The sequence below is a fragment of the Lepidochelys kempii genome, chromosome 5 (genome assembly GCF_965140285.1).
Source record: "Lepidochelys kempii isolate rLepKem1 chromosome 5, rLepKem1.hap1, whole genome shotgun sequence".
Lineage (NCBI taxonomy): Eukaryota > Metazoa > Chordata > Testudines > Cheloniidae > Lepidochelys > Lepidochelys kempii.
In genome coordinates, this window is record NC_136384.1 from 126299014 (window position 1) to 126314994 (window position 15981).

Sequence of the window (15981 nt, forward strand, 5' to 3'; positions counted from 1 at the left end):
GCCCAAAAAAAACATGTATATGGCAGGGGAGGATTCCCTGGTATAGGCACCATGGAGGACAGCCCTAAGGTTGTCTTAAGAAGACTTCGTTGCAAGTCCTGGTGTAGGTGGCCTGTCAAGGGAATGGCCACAACTTGCAGCGCTGCAGGGATTTGGAGCAGTGCTGTAGCCCATAGGACAACCTGTGAAACTGCTATAACTTAGACAACACTTGGGATCCAAGTTACCTTGGCGGGGGTGGGACTCTTCAATCCTGGAACAACCCAAGAATGGGAAGGGAGGGGGTGGGAAAAAGAAGTGGCTTAAAGCCACCATAGGACCCTTCCCCTGGGCTGCAAGTTGTGTACCATGCCTCTAAGCAGCATAGTACAGAAACCCACCCTTGGAGTATTGGAGCCATTTTAGCTTACATATTTTACCACTGTACATAAGGGACTTGGATATCGTGTCTATATATAGACACGATATCCCTTTTCAAAAGGCTCCTATAGCCACACGTTAGGCATAGAAGCTGGGTACACTGTATGCAGTATTGTTCCTCCCAACTGTAAGGTGGCTGTACAAGCACTTTGTCTATGTCCTAAAAGATTACTTTTAGATTTCCAAGAAGCAACTGGAAGTGAGTCTGAAATGGGAGGCCTAGAGATGAAATCTAATAGAAGCCAACTCACTGGCAGAGCTTCTCCACGAACTTTAAAATTGAGTATCTTGCATTGCTCTACTCCAAAGCATCCAAAGTTACACTAGCAGTTTTGCAGGTACCGCAGGCCTGAGAAACGGACTCCATGGCAGCAACATCTGGAGTACAGACTTGGCGCGCACTTGCCTGCTGGCACCCAAGTTTCTGTATTCCTAGTGCAGTCTGGACTCCTTATCAGATGGGTCGGCTCATAGCCCAGTATGTGCTGGACTTGTCAGAGGATGACTGACAATACTGCCAGTGCCATTTGGCAAAAGCTTTCTGGACTGGAATGTGGTGACAGCACTGCATTAACCCAGTTCCACCATCCTTAGCGCTCAGCTTTCTTGACAATAACCAGCTTTTACAGTTAGCAGGTGGGCAACAAAAAGTGATTAAGGCTCTAGAACAGCTTCCATAGGAGGAGAGATTAAAAAGACGGACTGTTCAGCTTGGCAAAGATGACTAAGGGGATATAATCGAAGTCTATAAAATAAATAAATAGTGACTGGCATTGAGAGTGATATATACTACTTCACATAACCCAAGAACCAGGGTCACCTAATGAAATTCATAAGCATCAGGTTTAACGAACATAAGGAAGTACTTTTCTACAGGTTGACTGGGCGTTGCGTGAAGCTCTGCCAGGGGATGTCGTGAAGGCCAAAACTATAACCAGATTCTTAGCTAAGTTCATTGAGGATAGGTTCATTGATGGCAATTAGCCAAGATGGTCAGGGATGCAACCCCATGCTCTGGGTGTCCCAGCATCTGGTAATCAGAGGTTTAGAAGTGGATGATAGGGAATTGATCACTCGATTTGCCTGTTTTGTTCACTCTGTCTGAAGCACCTGGCATTGGCTACTGTCGGAAGACAGGACACTGGGCTAGATGGACCTTTGGTCTGACCCAGGATAGCTGTTCCTGACAATAACTAGCTTTTAGTCAGCAGGTGCCTCAAGAAGTAATTAGCCAGCTAAAGACATACATCACTTATTTGAATAGACTTGTTTTAGGCCTCAAAAAAGCCTCACCACTTCCAGAGTTATGAATCAAGACAGTTTTTCCTCCATGCTCTATTTATATGAAATTTCCGGTGTATTATAAGCTGCAGAATTTTCTGATGCACCAGCAGCAGCACCACCACTCTTTAAATAGGTTTTGTACAAGTCACTGTTTAATACACGCACACGTCCATTACCACGCCACTGACGTTTATTGGCATTATGGTAGTTTGGTGGAATTCAGCCGCATTGGTCTTTTAGTTTACCTTTAACATAGGTGATACTATATTAGTGCTTTAATGGTAGCGTATACTGAAAGCCCTATAATACAAAAGATGGATAAGCTCTCCTGGAGAGAGAGTATTAAGCACGTATATGCCCAAATACCTCTGGGTCTTAAGAGCCCAAGAGGCATCCCAACAGCATTTGAGATTTATAGTTTAACATTTCTCTAATCTCTTCAACCTCACCTTAGGTTTCCTGCTTGGAAACCAGTAAGAACCAGAGAGGCTGCCAATATCAAGAGTCTGAGTGGACTGAAAATCAGACAAGCAACTGAGTACGTTGGCAGCAAGCCCCTCATTTGGGCTCACAGGCAATACCTAAACAGTCCAACACCTAATGAACTTTTGATACATTAGTTGGGGATAAGATTTAAGATGTACACTTCCCAGGACATTTGATTTCTATAATGCCCTAGAGCACTAGAAACCCTTTTGTAACCTAGGGACAGTCAGTTCATTAAGTCCAAATTCTCTTGATTCCAAAGACTCTAGTCACTGTCATTGTTAACTTCCTCTATAAGCACTCAAGGTGACGATCTCCCCTTAAGGATTTAAATAGCGGAGACAGATCAGATTTCATTGAGCTGTCATAAGATACTTTCAGATAGGGCAACTCGTATCAAGGCTTTTATATCAAGATGCTGCATTTATACCAGCTTGGGGTTTTGATTACCAGTGCTACCCTGACACTTTGCTGGCAAGAATGAATTTTGAGCAGGATCCAGAGGAGTCTGACTGCAGCTGCATTCCCTATAGGATGACAAGTATAGATCAGCTGGAAGGGAGGCAGACTGCAGTGATTTCCACAAAACTAACTGGCTGCAATAGTTGGTCAAACCTAGCCTGAGCCATGACTAGCAGAGGCCCTTGGCAATAAGTGGGGCTTCTGTAGATTTGGTGCAATACTGCAAAGGCACCTGTACTTTATTGTAGAGGCAGAATGGACACAGTTCAGACAACTGAAGTTCGAAACAGTGATGTGGAGACATCATTGACTTTCCCAATAAGAATCCATCTCCTTTAAATAAAGGAGATATCCTAGCAATCTTACCTTCAATTTCCTTGGGCCATCTCTTGTGGATCCTTTCCTTTTGCCTGGTGTTAGCATTGTGATCATTTTATCCAGGCCTCTTTCCAGACTTCCAAACATTTTGGCTCTTTTCTTCTTTTGGCCACTATCCACGTGAACTTGATTAAGATCCATGTCTACTGAGCGACACCTGACACATTAAGAGATTAAAAAAATATAGGCCTATTTTCTCAGTGCCTGAAAGTCAGTCATTTCAGATGCATCACTAAAGTATTACCAGACCCCAGCTCTGTATTTAGAAAGACAAGTGGAATACATTATAGCTAAACTGAGACTAAGAGGATGCTATGAGAATTACCATTCAATAGTCATTTGGGATTTAAATGGAATTGTGTATAGAAAACAGCTGCCCTCTGGGGCAGTGGAATAAGGGTGAATTTGTAATTATGGAAAACAGGAATATGTCCAAGACTACTGAGGTGTGTAATTTTAAACTCTTCTGCCTTTAATATTTTCCTACTATGTAGGAAAGGGGTTTAAGGAGGTTTTAAAAAAAAAAAAAAAACAAGACAATGAAAGAGTAGGTGCTGTTGTAACAAGCCTTCCTAGTCTATATGAGGATTAAGGTAGTCCAGTTTTAAAATCAGCAATAGGCATGAATAACTAGATACTTACCGTCTTTCCGGGCTAATGACTGCTGCAGCCATTTCACCTGTACTTGCTGGACTTGTGGGTTTCTTAATTGGGGTGTCTTTAACGCACTGACTTCTCTCAGCTGAAAAAGAGGACCAAAACCAAATTGGGTATGTTTTTTCGATCATGGAAATTCCTTGCTGCAGTCATTTTAAACCAACTCCCCCTTGTCCCCACCTTAACATCTCTGCAACATACAGAATACTATTACCAACAGGAGAGTGGGTTTGTGTGTGTGTGGGGGAGGGGGGGGGAGGAGAGATACCTAGATTTCTGCTGGAAGTGGCCCAACTTTATTATCATACACATTGTAAGGAGAGTGATCACTTTAGATAAGCTATTACCAGCAGGAGAGTGGGGTGGGGGGAGAGAAAACCTTTTGTAGTGATAAACACCCATTTTTTCATGGTTTGTGTGTATAAAAAGATCTTCTGTACTTTCCACAGTATGCATCCGATGAAGTGAGCTGTAGCTCACGAAACCTTATGCTCAAATAAGTTGGTTAGTTTAAGGTGCCACAAGTACTCCTTTTCTTCTTGCGAATACAGACCAACACGGCTGTTACTCTGAAACCATACAGAATACCGTAACTGCTTTTAAATAAGAATCACAAGGTACTATTACTCTACTTATAAGAGGCTGAGGGAACTGGGATTGTTTAGTCTTCAGAAGAGAAGAATGAGGGGGGATTTGATAGCTGCTTACAACTACCTGAAAGGGGGTTCCAAAGAACATGGATCTAAACTGTTCTCAATGGTAGCTGATGACAGAACAAGGAGTAATGGTCTCAAATTGCAGTGGGGGAGGTTTAGGTTGGATATTAGGAAAAACTTTTTCACTAGGAGGGTGCTGAAACACTGGAATGCATTACCTAGGGAGGTGGTGGAATTTCCTTCCCTAGAAGTTTTTAAGGTCAGGCTTGACAAAGCCCTGGCTGGGATAATTTAGTTGGGGATTGGTCCTGCTTTGAGCAGGGGGTTGGACTAGATGACCTCCTGAGGTCCCTTCCAACCGATATTCTATTATATTTAAGATTCAGGCTGAGTGAGGCATTTCTCCAGGGCACTAAGAATTGCTCAGACTTGGGACAAGCAGTATAGTTAAGTTGTTAGAATATAGGATGAGGGTTTGATAAAACTAGCTTCTGGTCCCAACTCTGCCAGTGACTCAATGTATAGCCTTTGGCAAGTCACCTCCTCCATTTCCTCTCTGTAAAATGGGCATAGATATTTAAAGTACCCACTTCCTGAGGTTGAGGATTATGGTTTGTAGACACCAAGACCAGACATCAGTTACTTAGATCCCAGTTTGTACACTCTCCCCCAGAGTCCCTTCCCCTGCCTCAAGAGTGCTTTTGCATTCCTCCATGGGGTTTTGTATTCTAGGACTGCCATTTCTATCATTCAAGATTACAACTAATGTGCCTGGCATAGTCTAATCAGCATTTGTGGCAAGACAGCTATTTGTCTAGTTAAGTTTCCTGTTTGATACTTTTCACAGCCAGAGTGGGCAAATTCAAGTGCTTTCAGTACAGTGTTGTACTTCAATTTGGTTTTGAAATCCAAGCTGTTAAGATACAAGTAATGCTTCTGTTCCCTTATCCCCACCCCATTATAGATAAACCTAAATGTCAATATAGTGATGCCTTTAATCATAAGGAGACAGCCCTGCAAACTCAGCCTGGGAACCAAGGCTGAAGCCAGGTTTCTGTCCATCACACATTACTGCCAGTGATAAGTTATGCAGGCCAACTTTGACCCACCTGTGACCCCATGGAAGGCACTGGGTTGCAGAACAGTTGCCTCCTAAGATTTTGGTAAAAGTCTTATCAGGCAACAGTAGCCCAGCCAAGCCAACAGGAGCAAACATTTCTCTAAGAAAACAGGTATGCTAAAATACATGGTGATCTGCTGATTAAAGCAGTACATGTTGCCTCTCTTCAAAGGAGAGCTATGCTGTGTGTAGCTCCAAGTCCAATGCATTTGGGGGCAAGAAACATTTAAGTTCAGCTCAACCCAGTGATCCCCTTTGGTTGAATTGCATATCCCATTCCTTCAACAGGAGTATTACTAGATCATTTAAGAGTTGCACTCAGTCTACTCTTCCCATAGAGTTCTGCAGAGCACAAGTCCTGAAATGGAAATGCAGAGATGCATTCAAATAGTTCTTTAAAATTCCAGTAAATGAACAAGGGAATTAGAAATCAATTAAATAAACCCTATTTGAACGTTTGAAATACATTCAAGCTTGCTGTAGAAATGGAGTGAGATACACAGCAGAAATCAGGAGACCTTAATTTGGAAGTTTAGATCCCATGTGCAGATGAATGCAGGTCTGGTTTAGCAGGGAAGAGGAACTGCTACAACCCTGCCCAGGTTCCATTTTCTTTCAGGGATGAGGGACTGCATGGATTCTTACTTTCCTTTCCACTCTCAGTTTGGGGTCAAGGAGAGGAGAGCAAGTCCCTTCCTAGAGCCAACAGCTGATCCCTTTCCTTCCTTCCCTGTGGTGGTCCTGATCACCAGTATCCCTGCTGTGCCCAGCTGAGTGTCAGGCTGGGAAGAAGTGAGTGATTTCTACAGGGTTGCTACAGAGGTCCAAGTTTTGCAGTTGGGTGGGTACTCTGCCACTATTGCCGTGGAATTGTGGCAGATGCTGGACCCCTAGCACAGACACGAAGTACCAGTAAACTTTAACCAGAAAAAGCCTGAACAGCTTCCATCCAGAAACTGCATTATGGCCACCTCTTCAGATTTTGTTCTGAACAGGGAGGGGGAAAAAAAAAAAAAAAAAAAGAAAAATAGTTAAATTTTAATACTGCTGTTTAAAATCAAATTTGAATTTATGGCAAACTATGGTAAAGGCCTAACCTTGCCATAATAAAAATTGTTTAAATACATATATGGTGCATTAGTGAATCCTCAAACTTTAATCTGGTAAAGGCTACTTTGTTATGGTTTCCACAATTCTGTGTGTATGTATCTTTAACTTTGGAGGTCAAGCATAAATATGGCACAATGCCATGCACTGCCTTAAGTATCTATATCAGCTTCGGTCTTTATCATGGAGTGCTGGTATTTCCTTTTTTGAAATGGAAGTATTTTCAGTTTCTGAAGAAAAACTTGCCTTAATTACATTTTGGTTTCAGGTTAACAGAATCACCCTGGTTTTTTTCTAGGCCTTATGTCTGCCACTTATGTTTCCACAGAAAGTGTAGCCGAAAGTAAACCATATACAGATTAATTACTGTGCCTCACTCTTGCCTTTAGGGTACAATCAAGTCAGTATAAAATTAAGGTCTGAAATACTCTTAAATGAGGATGTTCTGCTTGAGCATTGAGTCAAGATCCTTTGTCAGCTGAAAATCCTTGAAAGCCTGTAGAAAGCTACAAGAGGATTCTGAATTGTATTCCCTTGCACAATATGGAGCAGCACATTCACCTGTTTTAAATACTTTGTTACACCTACTACAAAGGGAATCTCATGTCTGAGCTTTGCAAACAATTCGTATAGCATCAATGGGCAATAGTGCAAACATTTCTAGTAGGTTGAAGAGGAAGGCAGGATGGCTGTAAGATCTATAATTCATATGAATGTAATAGGAAACTGAAAGGGACATCCTGGGTGAGAGGCCAGTTCCCTGCTCACATGCAATCCCATCTTACAACTTGTTATAAAGCTACATCTTAATCCTGGTTAGGTTGTTTGTTCCCATTAGAACAATCTGTAGACTAGTTGGGGTGGAAAGCTTTGGGAAGATTGCTTTGAAGAAAGCCGTAGGAGTACAACTCCAGAAAGAACAGCGCTTTTAAGTTATTGACTTGTGTAGCGTAAGAAGTGTCTCCATTGCAATGTTTAGATTTCACATGCCGACATTGTGCTAGTGCATGAGAATCTGAAAGGGAGACTAAATCAGGGAAGAGAAAGGAAGCGGACGTATTTTTGTAACCCAAAGGAGTGATTTGAAGCCCAGGCAGAGGACTTATTGGAAATGCTCCTATCTCCATTCAAAACAGTTATCCTGAGGCAACAAAGAAGGGACGGGAGATTGCCTTTCACGCTCTTCTAGTATCTAAGTTGTAATGTGCCAGTCAGTTGTGACTATATACAGTGGAAACTCTTCAGCTAGTTGCTGTAAGTGTCCAAGTACATTCAAAAAGTATACACAATCCTGCAGCGACAAGAGGAGGAAGAGAAGAAGTGACATGTAGAGCAGCACATAGTAAGCTAACAGTAGCGCTAAGATGCATTGCCTCTGTGTAGTGTGGTGTAACCTCTTACAGCAAGAGGAGTGGGCTGGTGAATATTGTACAGTCTAGGATCACAAGATGGAATAAGCCACCCAGGAACTCTTGTAGGTATAAGTTTTAGCTAGAGTGGAACATTTTCCGCTATTCAAACCCTAAGCACCACACATACATAGCTAATGGAAGTCTAGAGTAAGACACACCTGTGGAGGGAAGTTCTTGATTTGGTGTGGTTTGCATCCTCTTCCCCTTCTGGCTCTTACTAAGAGGAGTCTTTGGTGCAGGAAGCACAAATGGCTCTTCATTCTTGATAGTAAATGCCAAGTCAGAATTCTCTTTGTTTTCACTGTTCTTTGATGCTGCTCTTCTTGCCACTGGAGTTGGAGGTGGTGTAAATTCTACACTATCCAATGGTGTCTGATGCTTTGAATGCTACAAGAAATTTGATTAGGTAAGGGAGAGTGATGGTGAATTAACTCTGGACAAAGTTAAAAATTTGCCAGTATACTGACCATACACAGTATATAGTACAAGGGTCAGGTCAATATAGCGACACATGCAGCCCAGTGCTCCAGACTTCTTCCTCTTTGCCCACACATCTAAGTCACTACTTATTCTCTCCTGAACAAAAAAATTAAACCCTTTCTACCCTGTGCCCTAATCCTCCTTAGTTCTTTCAGCTTCCCATCCTGGCCTCCCAATCCCAGATCACTTCTCTCCAACCCATCCACAAAGTAGTTAAGGGCATGTCTACACTAGAAACTTAAGTCTATTTATGTTAAGTCTACTTACAACCACTGCAGTGGTTCATGTCCACACCACTGACAGAAGGAGGATAGTGTGTGTTCTCATTCGGAGTACTTCCACTAACTTAAGAGGGACAGCATGGGGGGCTGAGAGCCTGGCTGCTTCCCCCCCTGCCCTGTCTCTGGGCACATCCTCATTGCCAGTAATGCCAGCCTCACCATCCCCTTTGTATCCTTCCCCACTTCTGTTTCTTCTTCTGCACTGCCCATACACATAAGGTGAGCATCAGGTCCCCTGCCTCTCCTCATTAAAGTAAATGAGGACCCACAAGCTAGGAAAAGGGGTTACAGTTTATGGTAATAGCCATCTGACAACCAAAAGGTTCTTGTCTCTGTCTTAATTTGTAAGATCTTCTGGCCAGGGACTCTCTTATGTAGCACTAAGCATTGATATTGATACTTAAACATAAATGCAGCGTGCATTTAAAAAAAAAAGTTAAAGATGCAGATTCCCTTTAATTAAGAGCAACTGTTTTAGGAAATCATTGTAATTCTTCAAGCACCTGCTTTGTTTTGGGCATATATAGAGCAAAGCCTGCAAATGGAGACTCCTTATAAAGCACATCTGAAAATTCCATGGATCCAAATGCACAGGGTATTTCCCTACAGTCTTCCACATCTTCATAAGTCAGGTTCTTTTTAGACTATTTAAAAAAAAAAAGGAAAGATTCCAATGAGACATGAAGTGAAAACTTTCACCAGAAGAATGTCATTACTTTTAGAGTTAGTTTTAATAGTTACAGCTTTGCCCTTTAGAGTTTCTAGTTATGGGTAGTATCTCATGGGAAGTTCTCATTCAGGTCACTTGTCATCTGAAAATCATGTTTGGAGGGCTAAGTCTGCAATGAAAGTTTTAATAAGCAAAGCCAATGAAAGCACCAACGCACACAAGGAGCCTATGCATCAAGTGCAGAAAAATGCAAAACCTGCCATTGATTTCTACAATTAAGCTCCTTAGTTTGCTGCCACACTAGCTAACACTACAAAAGCGGTCCCATGAGGAGATGCAAAATATATACAAACCAAAAAGGAAATATAGTGAAGGAATATGGGAAACAGCTGGTTAAAGTCATATTACATATGATACCTTGGAACAAATAGTTATGGGAAGTCAACTATTTAAAGCTGAGTGCATCAGCAAAAACCTTCACTTTCTGGTGGAAATGAGAAGGTTTCAACGGATGTCAAATCATACAATTCTGTGTGCAGGCTCCTTCAAACTGCCAGAGGTAAGGAAGAGTTTGCTTCCACGTTTCTGTATGCTGCAGCCTTAGTTGCTGCCATTGTGTAGTAATGTCATGGCCCACATCTTTTAAAGAGAACCTGCATTTGTTTTCTCCAGGGGGCATTTCCTGCTATGCTACCTTCAGTTTAGCTAGTGGCATATGCTGTGCGACTCAGGGCAGGTCTGCACGGCTAGCGCAGACTCTGCCAATGGGAGAGAGCTCTCCTGTTGGTATAATTACTCCACCTCCTCGAGGGTGGTAGCGTGTCTCCTGGCGACATACTGCTGTCTACACTAGTGCTTAGATTTTGGGGGGGCGGTGGGAGAGAAGGCGGCGGCAGCTTTTCTCCACCCCTGAGCGACTTCAGTTATATTGAAGTAAGCACTAGTGTAGACCTGCCTTAGCTTTGTGGTAAGTCAGATGCTTATATTGCTTTTTGTAGTAAAAGGGGCGGAAATAGCACCCCTCATGGTCTAAGATCAAATATTTAAGATCCATGATCAATTCTCCCTTCAAGTCAAATTCCAGTTTTACAAAGTGTGAACAACCTTTAGCATTACATGGTAGTGTCAGGTTTAGTATTTAAACTAAAAATAAAGTCAACCCAGAACAGCATTTCCTCCAACCCTCTGCTGAACCTGTTTAGCTCCAAGCTTTAGGGAACACCCGCCACCCCCAATGAAATACAAGTCTCACAACAATCTACATATTTAATTTCTAATCCAGAGTGACTGGACAGGAGATGGTTTTCAATATATCCTTTTGTGTATTGCAGAAAACTCATTGGAAGGCCTCGTTTTGTTATGTACCACTCCAACGAAATGGCAAGCAATAAAGTCAGCTATCAGTCCTCAGCTGGAAGGCCATTATAAAAAGGAACGATCGTGTTTTGTCTGGAGACAAATGGCTTTTGGCCAGTGGTCAAGGATATTGCCAAGATCAGATTTTTCATTACTGTTGAAAGCCAAAGTGTAGCTTTCTGCTATATGACCAGATGTGCCACTGATGATTACTATAAAGACCTTATCAGACACCTGTTAACAGCAGCCAAGAATACAGTAGCCAGACTCTGTAATTGAAATTATGTCCCATTACTCCATGAATAGCTGAACAGCGCCTGATGGACAAGGAGAAATTCACTCCATTATAGAAATGCTTCTATAGGTCACTGAAAAAACTATTTCCAGCTGTCATTCCAGGCAGGATTTAGTTAAGTCATTCTTTTGGAAAACCTGTGTACTTCAAGCTGCTTGTCATAACAGTTGATTATGTTCAAGCCACTAACACCACAGCCAAAACACAAACTCTAAATTAAGAAGTCCTGCCAGCTTAGTTTCACGGACAGTAGGTCAGCTCCCTATGCTGAAATGGCTGATCAACAGATCTTCAGATGGTACATTGTAGGGCACTTACTGTGCAGAGGTACTGAGCAGTTAAGTGTATCCCCAGTGTATCATAGTGGGACTAATGTGCTGTGTTACAGAAGAGATATTTGAGGTATCTGGCTCATCTCTGATGGATTGCTCTTATTGTTAATGGTGCTGTTTTGCCAAGTCTACTTTTAAATATCCCAATGAGGCTTCCATAGCTTATCCTGGCAAAAAGTCTCCAGGGTAATAGATGTGGTCAGGAAGGTTGCCTTCTCAGGTCCATCCATTCCCTTACCTCATCCTAACAAATCCTACATTTGAAATTTATACCTTTTAGTGACAAACTTATGGCCACCTATAACCATGCTAACCACATTATACATATTTAACTCCATTATTCTTCACGATACCTGCTCTCAAGCCTGTTTGTAGCTGACCTTCTCATTTGTCAATGCAGTTTTAATAAGGGATGCCCAGAATATAATATTTGAGGAATAGCTGCACCCCAATTGTATAGAAAGACTGCCTCTTGTTTTTTGCTCTTGACATGATGCCTCCTCATGTGCAGCCCCAACAATCTGGAAATGTTTTCCTAATAGTAAATTTTATATTCGAATAGATGCATGTTTTACCCTGGAGTTTATATTTCTGCTGTCTCAAACTGGGAATTTAGTGGTTTTCAATTTATAGTAAGTAAAAAAGTGACTGACCTGGTCACAGATATGGTATGTACATAGGTTTAGCAATTGAGAATTGGGAATTACAGAACAGGCCCAGAGACTTAAAGCAGAGCACAAGACTGATTGTCCTTTTGAGGAGTTTTTAAATATATGAAATATGTAGCTGTAGGACTGACTGCTCATGAAGAGTTCACGCGAATTGTGTTTCAGAAGTGCAGGTTTAACCTTTAAGGACTCAAGTACACAACTCTTTGGAATCTGCAGTTTCAAATGGCAGTAACAAGTGATCAGGAAGTAGCACTTAAAATACACAGCTTTGTTTGGTGGACACAGAAGTTACACACAAGATTGGCCATCATCAATAGGGCCCCTACAAAATGGACCATGAATTTGGGTCAATTTCACAGTCATAGGATTTTAAAAGTTGTAAATTTCATGATTTCAGCTATTTAAAACTGAAATTTCAGGGTGTTGTAACTGTAGGGGGTCCTGACCCAAAAAGAAGCTAGGGGGGTGTTGCAGTACTGCTATCTTTACTTCTGTGCAGCTTCTGGCGGTGGTGCTGCCTTCCGAGCTGGAGAGCAGCAGCAGCAGGCTGGGAGCCCAGCTCTGAAGGCAGAGCCGCCGCCAGCAGCAGCACAGAAGGATGACATCGTAGGCTTTTGCCTCCCTTACTTCTGCACTACTGTCTGCAGAGCTGGGCCCTCAGTCAGCAGTCACCGCTCTCCAGCTGCCGAGCTCTGAAGGCAGCAGTGCAGAAGTAAGGAGAGCATGGTATTGCCGCCTGTACTGGGGTGTTTACCTGCTCCTGCCCTGTGGGGCTTAAAAGCCAGCCCTGGGAGAGAGCCAGGGCTGAGGGCAAGAGAAGCTAGACTGATTGGGGAAATGGGCTATGCCCCAATCAGGCAGCAGCTGGGCCTATAAAGGGGCTGCTAGGCTGAAGCTTAGCCAGAGTCTCTCTCTGCATTCAGAGAGGGAAGGGTCTGGCTGCAGGGACCTGAGGGAATACCTAGATTGGAGCAGGGCTGAGGGGGAAAGGCCTTGGGAGCAGGCGAGCTCTGGCCTGGAAACCCCCAGGCTGTGAGGCCTAGATTAGGGCTGATTAGGTACTGGGGTTGCAAGGAGGCAGCCCACAAGTAGACAGAGGCAGCAGGTCCAGACCCCCTCGCCTGTGATGAGTGGCTGATAGCCCCACTCCCCAGGGCAGACTGCAGGGTAAGCGATGACTGGCAGTAGCCAAGACTGAGGTGAGGTGGGGTAGTGAGTGGGGTTCCCTAGGGAGGGGAGACCCTCAGGGATTGTTGGGGTTTACTGCCAGGGGCAGCACCCCAGTGGGAGGAGGCACTGGGTCCTGGGAGGGACTGGGGCTGGCGGTAAGGCAGATCACCAGACAGCAGGGGGTGCTCTGGAGGCTGATGAGCCAATTCCCAAGGACAACCAGCAGGAGGCACCACTGGGTGAGAGTCTGGCTCTATTACACCACTCTTCTGTGCTGCTGCTGGTGGAGTGCCACCTTCAGAGATGGGTGCCTGGCCAACAGCCACCACTCTCCGGCCACCCAGCTCAGAAGGCAGCACAGAAGTAAGAGGGGTCATGGTATTGCCATTCTAAAATAACTTTATGATCCCCTGCAACTCCCTTTTGGTCAGGGCCCCCAATTTGAGAGAGGCTGGTTTCCCCTGTGAAATTTGTACAGTATAGGGTAAAAGCATGCAAAAGACCAGATTTCATGGGGGAGACCCTATTTCACAGTCTGTGATGCATTTTTCATGGCTGTGAATTTGCTAGGGCCCTAATTATCAGAATACAAGCTGTCAAACGCCAAGTTAAATTGAATATAGCCTTTTATCACCCTTTATACAAGGTCCTGGACAGCTGCCTGAAGATGAAGTCCATCAGATCAATAGAGAATCAATCTAAGTTTAAATAGTCAAACTCCATGCCAGCTTTAGACATTTAAATCTAAGGGCCATTTGTAACAGTTTATTTCAACTACTGAAATAGAACATAGTGTGGTGGTGGTGGTTTCTTGGGACACACCCATGAAGGGCTTGTGCTAGTTATCACTGCATTCTTTGAATTGCTCTTAAAATACAGAAAAGCACCAGTCTAGTCTTTGGGTGGGTGCAACTGCCCACTTGCTCATGGCATTCCCCATAGGGCTGTAGTACACAGTGCCCAAACACTGAACTAGTGCCCTCCATTTTTAGGTCAGGAAGAAATTACATTTATAAATCTAACTGTGTACCAAGAGAAATTTAAGCAGAAACTTCTGTTCTTTATAAAGCTAGGAAGTGACTAGATAAGAGTTTTCAGTGACAGCCTTAGCTTATTTCAGTCCACGAAAATGCAGTTGAAAGTACATGTCCTTCTATATATGTTTCATGTTATGAGACCAGAGCAATTTAGATTTTATACAGTCCCTTTTAAATGTCATCTTATTTTTCAAGGCAGTGCAAAAGCAAACACTGCATTAACATGGTTCACTACTGAGGCCTACAACTTACCTTCAGTTCTCTGGATGGTGTGATGCTAGTGTGTTCTACTGATAGAGAGGGAAGACATAGACGGACAGGCTTACCATGAGCCTTCTTGGATTGAAGCAAGAGGTAGGTTGCTGATATTTGATCGTATTTCCACTAAAACCAAGAGGAATTTGTCAGAATGCTACTATTCAAGAGAGTCATGTTAAAACACTGCTTTAAGTTACACCTGTTCTCTTGCACAAAGGACAATCTACCTGTTATGGACTCTTCATTACACCACTGTAATTCCATAGACTTCAATGGAGTTGTACTGGTGTGGAGGAAATCAGAATCAAGGTTGTGCTTGTTATTACTCTGCCACCCTTCCTGCAAGCAAGTTGGAAATGTGGTCTAGAGATTACAGCAGAGGCTAGAGAGAGTGAAACCCCTGCCCAGTTGAAATCAATGGCAAGACTCCCAGTGAATTCGATGGGGCCAGGGTTTCAGCCAGAACGTCTTGATTCTTTTCCAGTTGTCACTGAAATGTAGGACCTCAGGCAAATGGAGTTGTGTCAGTTTCCCCATCTGGAAGATAAGTATGTCCTTGCCAGCCTCCCAGGATGGGGTGTGAGATTAGGCTTACTTTAGGTTCATTAAATCCTTTTAAAAGGATTTAAGGAGCACTATGTCAGTGCATCATTTGTGTATCCTGGATGAACAGAGCTACTTATCTTAATAGCCAGAGAACCATGATGTAATCTCTGAAGTTAGTTCCAGAGCTGTAGAGCAGGAGTAAGTATAGATGTGTTAGCCAGCAGTTCTCATTCCCCCAGATGTGGGTCATACTAGCTGCACACTATGCAATTTCCAATCAAGAAGTTGGTTTCTACAACTGCCTGGAGAACTGCCTTTCCCTCTGAAAGAGCTATTTCAGCATACCACTAGATGCAGTGACATTACATATGAATTTGGGTTCTCAAGTTTGCCAAGTAGCTAAGTTATTTTCACTATTCAATAGCTTAGCATACAGTATTTACTGTCTAGTCTAACTATTAAATCTTATAGAAACTAGGAGTATCAGAACCATTATACTCCTATGTGGAATTCAGCTAGGAAACTTCCAACAAAAATGCACAATAGCCATAAATACAATCCAGATTTTCATGTTGTTTGTACTAATCAATGGAATAGCTACATTATTCCACCACTTTTCCCATTTTATTTTCAAACACCAAGACATTGCTTCTCTACTTCCTATTCAGCATTGCATTTGAGATTTCTTCTGTTTAGATAGTATTCTAAAGTTGTTCTCCAAGAAATTATTGAATGATTTCTGAAACAATCATCCCAGGACATAGAGTCACAGCTAGTAAAGAACCACTGTAACTTTCTCTTCATCTTCAAGGGATTCCAAATAGGACACTAGGATCATGGTTAAAAATTTGATGTCAAAGTTTAGGAAACACCAGGGAATGATGCATGAGGGAAAAGAGGGGA

General features: G+C 42.8%; 1 protein-coding gene across 2 annotated transcripts in view; it reads right to left on the bottom strand.

The window, feature by feature from the left end:
* Positions 1 to 15981, bottom strand: part of MELK (maternal embryonic leucine zipper kinase) — a 39524-nt gene that overhangs the window by 6445 nt on the left and 17098 nt on the right. For both annotated transcript variants that reach the window (XM_073345745.1, XM_073345742.1), the window contains 5 exons: positions 14527 to 14658; positions 9247 to 9387; positions 8141 to 8369; positions 3673 to 3772; positions 3019 to 3187 (listed from right to left, as the gene is read on the bottom strand). In XM_073345745.1, coding sequence (XP_073201846.1) covers positions 3019 to 3187; positions 3673 to 3772; positions 8141 to 8369; positions 9247 to 9387; positions 14527 to 14658 — 771 coding nt within the window. The remainder of the gene's footprint in view (positions 1 to 3018; positions 3188 to 3672; positions 3773 to 8140; positions 8370 to 9246; positions 9388 to 14526; positions 14659 to 15981) is intronic.